Source organism: Tupaia chinensis, unplaced genomic scaffold (assembly GCF_000334495.1).
Source record: "Tupaia chinensis unplaced genomic scaffold, TupChi_1.0 Scaffold000415_1, whole genome shotgun sequence".
Taxonomy (NCBI): domain Eukaryota; kingdom Metazoa; phylum Chordata; class Mammalia; order Scandentia; family Tupaiidae; genus Tupaia; species Tupaia belangeri.
In genome coordinates this window covers 302,647-317,687 of record NW_006159920.1, presented here as the reverse complement: position 1 = coordinate 317,687, position 15,041 = coordinate 302,647, and the positions used below count along the sequence as shown (strand labels likewise).

At 45.5% G+C, this 15,041-nt stretch overlaps 1 protein-coding gene across 3 annotated transcripts in view; it reads left to right on the top strand.

The window, feature by feature from the left end:
• Positions 1–15,041, top strand: part of DRC9 (dynein regulatory complex subunit 9) — a 49,184-nt gene that overhangs the window by 28,910 nt on the left and 5,233 nt on the right. For all 3 annotated transcript variants that reach the window (XM_027774213.1, XM_006154549.3, XM_006154547.3), the window contains 3 exons: positions 9,211–9,372; positions 11,346–11,420; positions 13,862–13,993. In XM_027774213.1, coding sequence (XP_027630014.1) covers positions 9,211–9,372; positions 11,346–11,420; positions 13,862–13,993 — 369 coding nt within the window. The remainder of the gene's footprint in view (positions 1–9,210; positions 9,373–11,345; positions 11,421–13,861; positions 13,994–15,041) is intronic.

Below are 15,041 nucleotides of genomic sequence, written 5' to 3'. Positions count from 1 at the left end.
TTCAGGATATTCATGGTCTTTTTTTTTTTCTTTTTTGGAGAGGTTTTTGCTATGGGGCACATGCGCTTGCCAGAAAGACAGAGAGAGACAGAGAGACAGAAAGCAAGAAATCACCCCCCAGGGGGGATGGCCACGCCGCAATCCCTTCTCCTCCATTGTCCTCTTGGGATCTTGGGCACGCATGCACACACGTCCAGTGTGAGTTTAAGCCATGATGTCCGGGACTCAAACCGTGGTCGACTACGTGGGAGTCCAGGGACATAGCCTTTACATCAACCGCTGGTCCTGATATTTTGTTTTAACTGCAGTGCATCACATGAGGTCAAGTGTGGAATTTTCCACTTGTGGCATCATATTAGCACTCAAAAAAATTCAAATTTTGGAGCTTTTCAGATTTTGGACATTTTGATTAAGGATGATAAACCTGTGTATTATTTACAATAGCATCAAAATAGCAAACACCTAGCATTGAATCCAACAGCAACAAAAACAATAATAAAATGTACAGGACTGAGACCAGCAGGTGGTGTGTTGGTTAAGGTGCTGGACTGGACTTGCTCGTGGCCGACCACCATTGGTGACTCGAACATCATGGTCGGCGTGAGCGTGTGTGTGTGTGTGTGTGTGTGTGTGTGTGTGTGCCCAAAACCCCAGGAGGGGAGTGGAGAAGGGATTGCAGCCTGGCTATCCCTCCTGGGGTGATTTCTCACTTTCTGTTTCATTGTCTCTCTCTGTCTCTCTCTGGCAAGTGCATATGTCCTATGGCATGGGTTTTATTTAGTTTATTTATTCATCTATGTTTGAGAAACTTGACAAACTGATTCTAAAATTTATACAGAAATGCCAAGGGCTGGGGCCAGCAGGTGGCGTGGTGGTTAAGGTGCTGGACATTCCCGCATGGCTGACCACAGTTTGAGTCCCAGATCTGGTGGCTTGCCTTCTCACTTTTCTTCTCTCTGTGTCTGTCTTTCTCTGGGTAAATTAAAATAAATGAATGAATAAATAAAACAAATAATTCTAAAAAAAAAAAATAGAAAGAAAGAAACACCAAGGCTAAAATTAGTATTGGTAATAGTGAAGAACAAGGTAAGGCTTATTTTCTTGAATTTTTAGAATCGTCGTAAAGTCGCATTAATTAAAACAGTGTATATTGGTGCAAGGTACATATAAAAGAGAAAGAGAGAGAGGAAGAGAAAGAGTGACAGAGAGGGAAACCACTCCCCTTAGCAGGGCCTGGTCATGTTGTAGTTCTTTTTTCTTTCATTTCTCCATCCTTTCAGGATCCTGGGCACACATGCAGAAGCCCAGCTTGTTCTGTTTTGAGCCATTGAGGCCAGGATTTGAACAGTGATCAGCCATGTGGCATTTCTTAACTGTCGTGCTATTGGGCCAGCCCAGGAAGGATTTTTGTTTTCTTAAAGAATTGTTTTTAATTTTATTTATTCATTCTTTTTTTTTTTCTTTACTTTTGACCAGACACACACACACACACACACACACACACACAGAGAGAGAGAGAGAGAGAGAGAGAGAGAAAGTGAGAAAGCAAGCCTACAGGTCCAGGACATGAACTGTGGTCAGCCATGTGGGAGTGTCCACCACCTTAACCACCATGCCACCTGCTGGTCCCCAAGCCCAGGAAAGATTTCTTAAATAGGCCATACAAATTACAAAATAAAAGGTTGATACATTTGAGTACATTAAAATTAAAACCTTTTGGGGCTAGCCAATGGCTTGGGAGGGCTGGATGCCACCCTGCACAATTTGAGTCCTGGACCCAGAGGCCTGGAAACCATGCTGGGCATTTGCGCTTGCATGCGTGCCCAATGTTCCAAAAGGAGAATGGGGAAGAAGGGATCCTGGCGTGACCCTCAACCACAGGGGGTGTTTTCTCACTTCCCTCTTTCTCTCAGACAAGCACATGTGCTCTCTGGCAAATTAAAAAAAAAACTGTTCATTAAAAGATACCATTAAGAAGAGAAAGGGCAAGCTACAGTGTGGGAGAAGATACAGCATTACCCTCAAAGTGCTTGTCTCTGGAATGTATAGAGAATGAGGAAGGGACGGAACCTCCAGGAGTAATGAGCAGGAGCGTGACCAGGCACTTCAGCGCCCAGCTGACTAATACACATGAAAGCGTGTGCGGCCTCAGTTGTCCTCAGGGGACTGACCTGGGAAGGGCACACCTGGAGGTGGACAGGGCCTGAAGCTATGGAAGTCTGGATTTGATTCTGTCCCACCTGCATCTCAGAATGGAATCTCTGGGTGTATTTGTACGCTCTTACGGAATACACCAGTATTCTTTGTTACAGACTGACAAATATGAAAGTGAATTTAATACGGAGCTGTATTTTGCGTGTGCATGTGCATGTGCGTGTGTGTGGCTTTTATCACTTTAACAGACTACATTTCTATTTCCCTTTTGACGTCCGACCGAAAAGGAACTTGAGGTGTAAGACAAGTTCCAGCTTCTCCAGACAGTGGCTTCCAAAATTCCAGGAACCAACATCCTCCACTCCACTCTGTGTTCAATTAGGAAAGCAGACACTGCCATTAGAAGCCTTTGGCTCGCTTCGTTGGAGCAGCTGTCAGAGCCTTATTCATCCGAATTGGTTGGCTGCCTCTTTCCATTCCTAAATCGTGCTTTTCTGAATTCAAGTAACAAGTCCAGAAGTCCCAGTCTGAAAGCAGTTTTGGGGATTTGGAAGTAAAGTTTGGTCTCCACGAAAACCCCACAAAAATGTGGCTCCACCCTGCAGACTTCGATCCCGGGGAAAGCTCCAGACCCTGCAGACAACCAGGGTTATAGGCTGGGACGAAGGCACATCTTTTCTTAGTAAAAGAGGAATTCGTTCAGCCTAAGACCCTCGCCTGTAACTCACTGCTCCTAGCTGGCGCTGGCACCCCGGGAGAGGAGGAGGTGGTCAGTATGCCTCCCTCACGACTTCACCCTCTCCAGCCTGTCAGGACTCCACATCTTCCTCTGTGTTTCCACACTGGCATCACGGAGGGCCATAAAAATGTGCAAAACAGTGAAAAGGAAAGGACTCTGAGTAATTAGAGGCCCATGGCAAGTCTTAAAGCCAAATGCCTTTGGCTTGGCAGTCGTGTCTGACCTTATAAACAGTTACATAATGTAATACCTCTGTTTACACAGGCAAAAACTCCTAGAGCTTTTTTTTTTTTTTGGAGAGATTTTCGCTATAGGGCACGTGCACTTGCCAAACAGACAGAGAGAGACATAGAGACAGAAAACGAGAAATCACCCCCCAGGGGGGATGGTCACGCCGCAATCCTTTGTCCTCCATTCTCCTCTCGGGATCTTGGGTACGCACGCACACGCACCCGGCGTGAGTTTTAAGCCACCAGATCCGGGACGCGAACCGTGGTCGACTACGTGGGAGTCCAGTGACATAGCCATTACACTAACTGCTGGTTCCCTAGAGCTTTTTTTTTTTTTTTAGGAGAGATTTTTTTCCTATAGGGTGTGTGCACTCCCCAGAGCGATAAAGACAGAAAGTGAGAAATCACCACTCAGGGAGATGGCCATGCTGCAATCCCTTTCTCCTCCATTCTCTTCTCAGGATTTTGGGCACACACGTATGCGTACGACTGGCGTGAGTTTTAAGCTGCTCAGTTTAGGACTCAAACTGTAGTCAACTACATGGGAGTCCAGTGATGTAACTATTATGCTACCTGCTGGTTCTGATGATCACGTTCCCACTCTGAAAGACTCAGTACTCGATCTGGTAAAGAACATTGATCAGAACATGCCTAGACCAGCCCCGTAGCCTACTGATTAAGGGAGCTGGATCCCACATGGCGGGTTATGGTTTGGATCCTGGCCTTGGTAGCTTGAAAAACACACTGGGCATGTTTGCGTGCATGATCTCAATCCCCAAAATAGAGAAGGGATTATGGCATGACCATGCCCCATAGGGAGGGCATTTTAGCCCTCTCCTCTCTCTGTTTCTCTCTGGTGAGTACATTCACCCTCTGGCAAAAACAAACAAACACACAAACAATAAAATAGGCTCTTGGGAACCAGCAGTTAACATAATGGCTATGTCGCTGGACTCCCATGTAGTCGACCGTGGTTCACGTCCCGGACCCGGTGGCTTAAAACTCATGCCGGGCGCGTGTGCATGTGCCCAAAATCCTGAGAGGAGAATGGAGGAGAAGGGATTGTGGCGTGACCATCCCCCCTGGGGGGTGATTTCTCGCTTTCTGTCTCTATGTCTCTCTCTGTCTATCTGGTGAGTGCACGCGCCCTATAGCAAAAATCTCTAAAAAAAAAAAAAAAGTTAAAAAAAAAATAGGCTCTTGAGTTTTTGAAGATCTGTATTTTAATGCCAGAGGGCACGTGCGTACTTGAGAGAGAGAAAACAAGCATCCCCCAACAGAGCCTGGCCGTGCTGCAATCCTTTCTGTCTCCAATTCTCCATCCCACTGGGATCCTGGGCTTGTGCATGTGTGCTTGGCATGCTGCCACCAGGGCCAGGATTTGAACCCCATTCAACCATGTGGGATCCAGCTTCCCCCACACAGCACTTAACTGCTGCACTATTAGGCAAGCCCTGAAGGTATTTTTGTACGGCACTTTTTGTTTTTTTTTTCTGGAGAGATTTTTACTGTAGGATGTGTGTGCTTGCCAGAGAGACGGAAAGCAAGAAATCACCCCTCAGGGGGGATGGCCACCTGCAATCCCTTCTCCTCCATTCTCCTCTCGGGATTTTGGGCCCACGCGCACACATGCCTGGCATGAGTTTTAAGGTGCCTGGTCCAGGATTCAAACTGCAGTCGACTATATGGGAATCCAGTGACATCACCATTACGGCATCTGCTGGTCCCAACCACTCAAATCTTTCTAGATGTTATAGTCTACTCAGCAAGAAATAAGAGGACATCCAAATTTATTGGAGTTTATTGACTAAACCGGCGGCATACGGGGGGACTCATGTCTCTGAAAACCTCGCAGCCCCAAGTGAAGGGAGAAAAGGAGTTTATATATTATATAGGCTATAATCACACTTTATCTCAGGATGACGTGTTGATAGTAACAAAGGGAAGGGGCTTTATTTTTTTTTTTTTTTGAGTTTTTTGCTATAGGGCGTGTGCGCTCGCCAGACAGAGAGAGACAGAGAGACAGAAAGCGAGAAGTCATCCCCCCAGAGGGGATGGCCACATCACAATTCCCTTCTCCTCCATTCTCTCGGGATCTTGGGTACGCACGCACACGTGCCTGGCGTGATTTTTAAGCCACCGCGTCCCGGACGCAAACTGCCATTACCCTAACTGCTGGTCCTGGAAGGGGCTTTCTTTAAAGCAAAAAAGCCAGTTACAGATGGGACCAGCAGTTAGCGTAATGGCTATGTCACTGGACTCCCATGTAGTTGACCTCGGTTCGAGTCCCAGACCCGGTGGCTTAAACTCACGCCAGGTGCATGTGCGTGCGTGCCCAAGATCCCGAGAGGAGACTGGAGGAGAAGGGATTGCAGCGTGGCCATCCCCCCGGGGGGGTGATTTCTCGCTTTCTGTCTCTCTGTCTCTCTCTGTCTGGCGAGTGCACGTGCCCTATAGCAAAAACCTCTAAAAAAAAAAAACGCCAGTTACAGAAGCAAAGCAAACAGGTTAATCATTCCTACATGTCCTGAACACAATGGACTCTTAATGGCTCCCCTGGTAACAGGCATGGTCCCCTGGTAAAGGACTGTTTCTTAGGGCTTCTGTTGATCCTACTACAGTAGCTACTGTAGTGGGAGGGGGAGAAGGAGGCACAATTTCTAAGATGGAAGTACCTTTTCAAAATGGAGTTGCGCTTGCTTCATAGAGAGTCCATACAACTAGAAATGGGGAGAAAAGACGAGGAAGAAAAGAAATGGGGAAGACAGGAAGAGGGGAGACAAGTGTAGAAAGAAGGGAAGAGAAAAATAAGCAATTAAACAACATCTCTTGGATCTTCATTTAATAAGTATTTACTGAGCATCTGCGTTCCAGCAGGCACTGGGCAGGATTTTATAGATGAGAAAATGGGTTTAGCAAGGTTAAGTAACTTGCCCACCACCCTACACTACTAAGAAATATGGAATACTAAGACATATGATCCACTAGGCTTTCGCATAGTCTCTGCCAGAGACCCTCATCTCTTTGGAGTGGGTCTTACACAGCTGAGTAATTGTTACGCAATTGGAATGATTCTACAGAAGTACATTAAGAAGTCAGATAATGGGATGGCATGGCCATCCCCCCTGGGGGATGATTTCTCGCTTTCTGACTCTCTCTCTGTCTGGCTGGCGAGCACACGCGCCCTATAGCAAAACCTCTCCAAAAAATAAAGTAAATAAATAAATAAAATAAATGAATTAATAAATAAAATTAAATTTAAAAAAACTTTTAAAAAAAGAGAAAAAAAAAGAAGGCAAGATAACTTGAAGACTTCCTTTCTGATTAATCTTAGGGACCTACAGTTACTTCAAATCTATTTTTGATGGAGCACATGAGAGAAGGGAGAGAGACACGAGTACCTCCCACAGGGTCTGGTCAGGCCACGATAACCTTCCTTCAGTGTTGCAGCCTGTTGTTCTTGGGTGCTTACGTGTGTGCCTGGTGTGTTTCAGGCTGAACAGGCCAGTTATTTCAACTGTGTAGAATGCAGCTTCTCATGAGCAGCATGTTACCAGTGCACCACGGAGCCAGCCCAGACCGAGGGTGGTGTTTTTTTCTTGGGTGGGGGGATAGAGGTTTTTGCTATAGGGCGTGTGCGCTCGCCAGACAGACAGAGACAGACAGAGAGACAGAAAGTGAGAAATCACCCCCCAGGGGGGACAGCCACGCCGCAATCCTTTCTCCTCCATTCTCCTCTCAGGATCTTGGGCACACATGCACACGTGCCCGGTGTGAGTTTTAAGCCACCGGGTCCGGGACGCGAACCGCAGTCGACTACACGGGAGTCCAGCGACATAGCCATTACGCTAACTGCTGGTCCCCAGACCTAGGATGTTTTAAGCTATGTTTGTGTCTTATGAGTTTGACCAATTTCTTTGTTTCTTCTTCTTCTTTTTTTTTTTAAGATTATTTTATTTAACATTTACTTAAATTTGACCAGAGAGGGACAGAGTGAGAGAGAGAGAGGGAAAGTGAGAAAGCAAGCCGCCAGGTCTGGGACTTGAACCACGGTTGGCCATGTGGGAGTCCAGCGCCCTTAACCATCATGGTACCTGCTGGCCCCTGTTTTCTTCTAATAGTTACTTAGAACAAATTTAATCCATTAGATGGTAAGATTAAAGGTGGTTGCTATTGGGCCAGGTAGATGGTGTGGTGGTTAAAGCAGCTGGATCCCACAGAAATGACTTTATGGTTTGAGTCCTGGAACCAGTGGCTTGGAAAACATGTTAGGCATGTATGCGTGGGTGCCCAAAATCCCAAAAGGAGAAATGGAAGTGAAAGGACTATGGCGTAACTGTCCACCACTTCCTCACTTTCTCTCCCTGTCCTGCACATGTGCCCTCTAGCAAGTTAAAAAAAAAAATGGGGGCCAGCAGGTGGTGTGGTGGTTAAGGCCCTAGACTTCAACATGGCTAACCATGGTTCAAATTCTGGATCTGGCGGCTTGCTTTCTTATTTTCTCTCTATCTCTCTGGTCAAAATTTTTAAAAAATGATAATAAATAAAATTAAATAATTCTTTAAAAAAAAAAGTGGGGACCAGCAGGTGGTTAAGGCATTGGACTCCTGAGTAGTTGACCATGGTTCAAGTCCTGGACCTGGCAGCTTTAAACTCATGCCGGGTGTGTGTGTGTGTGTGTGTGTGCCCAAAATCCCAAGAGGAGAAGGGACTGTGGTGTGGCCAACCCCCCGGGGAGTGATTTCTCACTTTCTCTCTCTCTCTGTCTTTGTATATTTAATGAGTGCATGCACCTTATAGCAAAAATCACTCTCAAAAATAAATAAATAAAAGGGTGGATGCTGTTTAGAGAAACATATATCTTTGATTGAAGCCATGCTTTTTTTTCTTTAACTGCCAGAGGACACATTCACTTGCCAGAGACAGAGAGACAGAGACACAGCACTCCCCAGTGGGGCATGGTCAGAGCACAATCAGTTCCCCTCCATACTGTTGGCCTTTGGGGCACACATGTACTGCCTGGCCTGTTTTTCAAATGACCTGGCATGGTTTGGGATTTGAACCAAAGTCTGCCATACAGGGTCCAGCTCATTTAACAGGGAAGAGGAACATGAGAAAGCACCCCCCAGGGGTGCAGTCCCTCTGCTCCATTCTCTCCTTAGGATTTTGAGTATGTACACAGATGCTCTGGTGTGTTTCTTAAGCCACCGGGTCCAGGACTTGAATTGCAGAATTGGCCATTTGGGGGCAGCCTCCTTAACCACCAAGCCACCAGCTGGCCCGCTGTCAGCTAATTCTCATTACCTCTCTGTGAGGTTCTTCACGCATTGATTCTTTCCAAAGTGTTTTCTTTTTTTTCTTATAGATATTTTTTCTATAGGTACATGGGCTCACCAGAGATAGAGGGACAAAGAGAAAGAGAGAAATCATCCCCCCAGGGCGGATGGCCCTTCTCCTCCATTCTCCTTTTGGGATTGTGGGCACACATGCACACGTGCCCAGCATGAGTTTCAGTCATCTGAGTATGGGACTCCAACCGTGGGCAGCCATGTGGGAGTCCAGTGCCTTAACCACTGTGCCACCTACTGGCCCCTTCAAAGTGTTTTCCAAACCAAAGTTACACTCCTGACTCAAACCTTTCCAAGGATTCCCATGTCACTTGTAATACAATTTGACTTCCTGATAGGTCCTGTGTGGTTCTTACCTCCCTCTCCAACCTCATCTTGTCCCACTTTCAACACCTGCTAGGCTGGATGGAGCCTTTAGAATTTTCTTATTTATTTATTTATTTATTTATTTTTGAGAGGTTTTAACTATAGGGCGCGTGTTCTCGCCAGAAAGGCCAGAAAAACAGAAAGAGAGAGACAGAAAGTGAGAAATCACCCCCAGGGGGGATGACCACACCACAATCCCTTCTCCTCCATTCTCCTCTTGGGATCTTGGGCACTCACGCACATGTGCCCGGTGTGAGTTTAAGCCACTGAGTCCGGGACTTGAACCGTGGTCCAGTGACATAGCCATTATGCCAACTGCTAGTCCCAAGAGGGGATATATTTTTAACATAGAACTCTGGTCTTTCTTCTACAGAGTCGGAATGAATATATCGCTCATCTCAAGGACCAATTGCAAGAGTTGAAGGCAAAAACCAACTTGGAGAATTGCTATATGAAAAAAAACACTGAGCTTCAGATTGCCCAGACCCAGAAAAAATGTAACAAAACAGAGGAGCTTTTGCTGGAGGAGATTGAGGTAATTACTACTAAATTAGGAAAGAACCAGCTATTGAAATAGGTGACATGTCGGCTGACTCTCCAGCCTTGTCTCAATTAACAAAGGAAGGGGGCCATTTTCTTCCATCTATCTCTCTAGCTGCCCCAACGTTTGCTAAAAATAAAAGACTCAATGAAGAGCTACATATTTACAAAGCACAGATTTTTTTTTTTTTTTACTTTTTTTTTGGAGAGGATTTTGCTATAGGGCGCGTGCACTCACCAGAAAGACAGAGAGAGAGAGACAGAAAGCGAGAAATCACCTCCGAGGGGGGATGACCACACCACAATCCTTTCTCCTCCATTCTCCTCTCGGGATCTTGGGCACACATGCACACGCGTCCAGCGTGAGTTTAAGCCACCAGGTCTGGGACTCGAACTGCGCTCAACTACATGGGAGTCCAGCGACATAGCCGTTACGCCATGTGCTGGTCCTAAAGCACAGATTTTTAATTATTATTATTATTTTTAGATTTTTTGGCCATAGGTTGTGTGAGCTTTCTCTGAAGAGAGACGAGACAGAGATAAAGGAAAGTGAGAAATCAATCCCAAGGTGAAAGACTCAGGCCGCAGTCCCTTCTCTCAGAATTTTGGGCAGTGACGCATACGATACCCAAACACGCCAGGTCCAGGACTTGAATCGTGGAGCTGGCCATGTGGGATCCAGCGCCTTTCTTTTTTTTTACGTTTTTGCCATAGGGGATGTACTCCCCAGAGAGAGTCAGGGAGAGTCAGCTAGAGGGAAGGTGAGAAAGTGAGAAATCACCTCCCGTGGGATGGGCACGCTGCAATCCCCTCTCCCATTTTCCTCTCAGGGTCTTCGCGCTCACGCACATACAGCCTGTGTGATTCTCAAACCATCAGGTCTGGGTCTCAAACTTCAGTCGGTCACCTGGGAGTCCAGTACCTTCACCACCATGCCACCTGCTGGCCCCCAAGAACCAGAACTCCTGATGGGATGAAGCTTTGTTCATGCTTCCCTTATAATGACTTTGAAAGTTGTTTGAACTTTCTCCCTTGGGTCTTTTCCTCGGATTTTCTACCACTCGCCATTTCTCTTGGTCATGATAGGGAGAAGGCAAAACAAGATAATTAGTTGTCATCCAACTGGAACCTTGTTACTCTTCCAGGAAGAAATACCAAATCTAGAGAGCCAAACTTTGTTCAAATCTAAATTTGTGAACATAGAAGTGAAAGTGAAAAATATCTAGAGTAAGGAAGAGGTGCACGTTCATTAGAGGAGGAAGGCTGAAGGTTGAAGAGACAGGCAGGCGGACCACCGTCCGTGGGCGTCGCGGTGCGGGGAAGCTTTTCTGAGACCTCTGCTAATTTGAAAGCTGACTTAAGAGAAAAAATCTCGGGTGCCTCTCCTCTTTCACTTTGTGTTCATTTTGATTAATTACTGAAAGATGGCCGTTCCTGGACAAAAGAGCTCCTGAGAACTTCTGATTCCCAACCTAGCCAGGAAGAACTCCTGGCATTTGATTTTTTTTTTTTTAAGTTTTTTTGAGCCATAGGACGTGGATGAGAGAGAGACAAGGAGAGTGAAAGTGAGAAATCACCCCCGGGGGGATGGTTGTGATGCAATCCCTTCTCCTCCACTTGCATCCTGGGATCTTAGGCACACGCGCACATATGCCCAGCTTGATTTTCAAGCCATGGGGTTTAAGACTCAATGCTTGGCCCAGCAGGTGGTGTCGTGGTTAAGGCATTGGACACTCCCACATGGCTGACCAAGGTTTGAGTCCTGGACTTGGTGGCTTGCTTTCTTACTTTCCTTCTCTCATTCTCTGCATCTCTCTCTGGTCAAATTAAAATAAATGAATGCATAAATCTTAAAAAACAAAGTTGTTAGATAATCTTAAAAAAAAAAAAGACTCAGTGTTGGCCATGTGGGAGTCCAGTACCTTAACCCCTATGCCACCTGCCGGCCTTTGATTATTGTTCTTACAGAAACTAAGGATGAAGACCGAAGAAGAGAACCGGATTCACATGGAGATTGAATCATTCCTTAGGAAGGAGCAGCAGGTGCGTCACTAAAACTTTGTTATTTATAAAAACAATTATTTTTTTAAAATTTTGCTATAGGGCATGTGCATTTGCCAGAGAGAGATGGAGGGAGGGAAAGTGAGAAGTGTGTGTGTGTATTCTCAATCCCGAGAGGAGAATGGAGAAGGGATTGTGGCTTGGCCACACTTGGGGGGTGATTTCTCAACTTTCCCTCTCTCCTTTTCTGGCCATGTGCACAAGTCCTATAACAAAAAGCAACAATGGGAACCAGCAGTTAGTGTAATGGCTATGTCGCTGGCCTCCCACGTAGTCGACCGCGGTTCGTGTCCTGGACCCGGTGGCTTAAAACTCACGCTGGGCGCTTGTGCGTGCGTGCCCAAGATCCCGAGAGGAGAATGGAGGAGAAGGGATTGCGGCGTGACCATCCCCCCTGGGGGGTGATTTCTCGCTTTCTGTCTCTATGTCTCTCTCTGTCTGTCTGGCGAGCGCACGCGCCCTACAGTGAAAATCTCTCCAAAAAAAAAAAAAACAAAAAGCAACAACAACAAAATAGGATGAGCATTCAATTTTATGAGATGGATCTTTTTCATTGATTGAAATACTTTTTTTCTCCTTGAGTATGCTAATTAAGTAAAACACACTAATAAATTTGTTGATGCCGAGTCATCTTTAAATTTTTAATAAAACCTGCTTACTCATGTATTATTCTTCTAATCAACTGCTAGTATTGATTTATAGTTTTATTTTGTATTCATATATTCCAGAAATGAGAATAATCTTTCAATTTTTTCGGTGATACTTTGTTTTATTGCTCTCAGACACTAGCGAGGCAGCATGAGTTGGAAGTTTTCCATCTTCTTATGCTCTAAAAACCTAAAAATATAAATAGAACAAAGCAGGTTATCTGTTCATTGAAGCTTGGTAAATTTAGCCATGAACAGTTTTATCTAAGCAGTTTTTCTTTTCTTTCTTTCCTTTTTTAAAAAATTTTTTAAGGGACCAGCAGTTAGCGTAATGGCTATGTCGCTGGACTCCCACGTAGTCGACCGCGGTTCGAGTCCAGGACCCGGTGGCTTAAACTCACGCCGGTTCCGTGTGCGTGTGTGCCCAGGATCCCGAGAGGAGAATGGAGGAGAAGGGATTGCGGCATGGCCACCCCCCCGGGGGTGATTTCCTGCTTTCTGTCTCTCTGTCTCTCTCTTGTCTGTCTGGCGAACGCACACACCCTATAGCAAAAACCTCTCAAAAAAATTTTTTTTTAAAAGAGATTTTTTTTTTGAGAGGTTTTTGCTATAGAGCATGTGTGCTCACCAGCCAGCCAGAGACAGAGAGATAGAAAGCGAGAAATCACCCCCCAGGGGGGATGGCCACACCGCAATCCCTTCTCCATTACCCTCTCAGGATCTTGGGCACGTACGCACGCACACGCACCTGGCATGAGTTTAAGCCACCGGGTCTGGGACTTGAACCATGGTCGACTACATGGGAGTCCAGCGACATAGCCATTATGATAACTGCTGGTCCCAAAAGAGATTTTTGTTACAGGGCACGTGTGCTTGTCAGAGAGACAGAAACAAAGTGAGAAATCATCCCTTGGGGCGATGGCCACACCGCAATGCCTTTTCCATTTTCTGCTTGGATTTTGGACGTGCGTGCACACACACCCAATGTGGAGGTTTATTTATTTATTTTTTAAAGAATTATCCATGCATTTAATTTAATTAATTAATTTATTTATTTATTTAATTTATTTAAAATTTAATCAGAGAGAGAGAAAGGGAAAGGGAGAAACCAAGCTGCCAGGTCCAGGACCCAAACTGCAGTCGGCCTTGTGGGAATCTAGCACCCCTAACCACCAAACCATCTGCTGGCCCCCAAAACATTTATTTATTTATTTGTCATGATTTTCAAGTCACAAGGTCTGGGACTTGAGCCACAGTTGGCCATGTGGGAATCCAGCATCTTCACCACCACACCACCTGCTGGCCCCCCAGCATGAGTTTTAAGCAGCTGGGTCTGGGACTCGAACTGTAGTCAGCTACATGGGAGTCCAGTGATGTAACTGCTATGCCATCTGTTGGTCCCTCTAGATACCTTTTTCCTTAAGTTTATTTATTTCTTTCATGAGAGAGAGTGAAGGAGAGAGAGGGGAGAGATCGGCGCCCTCAACAAGATCTTGTCTCCCTGCCCTCCCTTTGCCATGGCCCTCCAACTCGTCAGCATCTTGGACCTACAGGCCTGGTGTGTTTCAGGTCATCTTGGGATCAAACCCGTAGTCAGCCACGTTGCTTCCAGCACTGCAGAGCAACGAGCTACCACCTGTGCCTCAGGGGCAGAGATGTTTTTGGTTGGTTTGTAGGAAAAATATTGGCTACCTTTTCAAAAAATAAAATAAAAAAAAAAATTGCCATCAAACTGATTTCTGCCTGGTGAAATGTTTTAATGTTCTTTCCAAATAGAAACTTGAGGAGAAGCTGGAGTTCTGGATGGAGAAATTCGATAAAGACACAGAAACGAAACAGAATGAACTAAATGCTCTCAAAGCCGCAAAGGCCAGTGACTTAACACACCTTCAAGAACTTGCAAGGACGGTAAGGAAATAGTGAGGCTGCTCACTGAGCAGTGAGTGGTAGGGGCGCCACAGTGGGCCCACGGAGCGGTGGGGGGAAGCCGAGCCACAGTGGCTGCAAAATGCTGCTTTTTGTCAGAAGTAGAGTGAGCGTCTTCTAGGCCCGTGGGATTGACTGTCGATGTTGATGACGATGACGACGACGGGGGTAATGCAGCAGCGGCACGTTCTTCGTTCCTACTCCGTCCGGGCACTGCGCTCGTATTTTACACATGCAGCCACTTAGCCCTTACCGCTGCTTTCCATAGATACTGTTACTGTTTCCATGTTATGGTCCTAAGTCAATTTGTAAATGATGATTTCTAAAACGCTTCCGATTATGGTTGCATCATTGAACAATGGTAAAAGTTTCAAATTTCTCTTTTATTTTAAAAGAATTATCCATTTAATTTAATTTTTATTATTATTTTTAAGTTTCCCATAGGCATATATACTCACCAGAGAGAGACAGCAAGAAAAGTGAGAAAGCAAGCTGCCAGGTCCAGGACTTGAACTATGGCCAGCCTTAATCACCACGCTGCCTGCTGATCCCTCAAATTTCTCTTAAAAGACAGCTGCTATGGTTTGTGTGCATTCTACCAAAGTTAGAGAAAATCACATTATTTTGAGGTTCTGAATCATATATTGGGTATTTAATTTTCATGAAATATTTTAAAACTTAAATTTTTAAAACTGAAAATATTTGAAGACCAATAATGTAGTTAACATGTGAATATTTGTACTCTAGGAATCCAGTAATTTTTTTCTTTTGTTTATCTTTTGATTTAGCATGCTTTAAAATTTTATATTAAAAGTACATGCCTGTGGGAACCAGCAGTTAGCGTAATGGCTATGTCGCTGGACTTCCACATAGTCGACGGCAGTTCGTGTCCCGGACCTGGTGGCTTAAAACTCACGCCAGGCGTGTGTGCGTGCGTGCCCAAGATCCCGAGAGGAGAATGGAGGAGAAGGGATTGCGGCGTGACCATCCCCCCTGGGGGGGGATTTCTCGCTTTCTGTCTCTCTCTCTC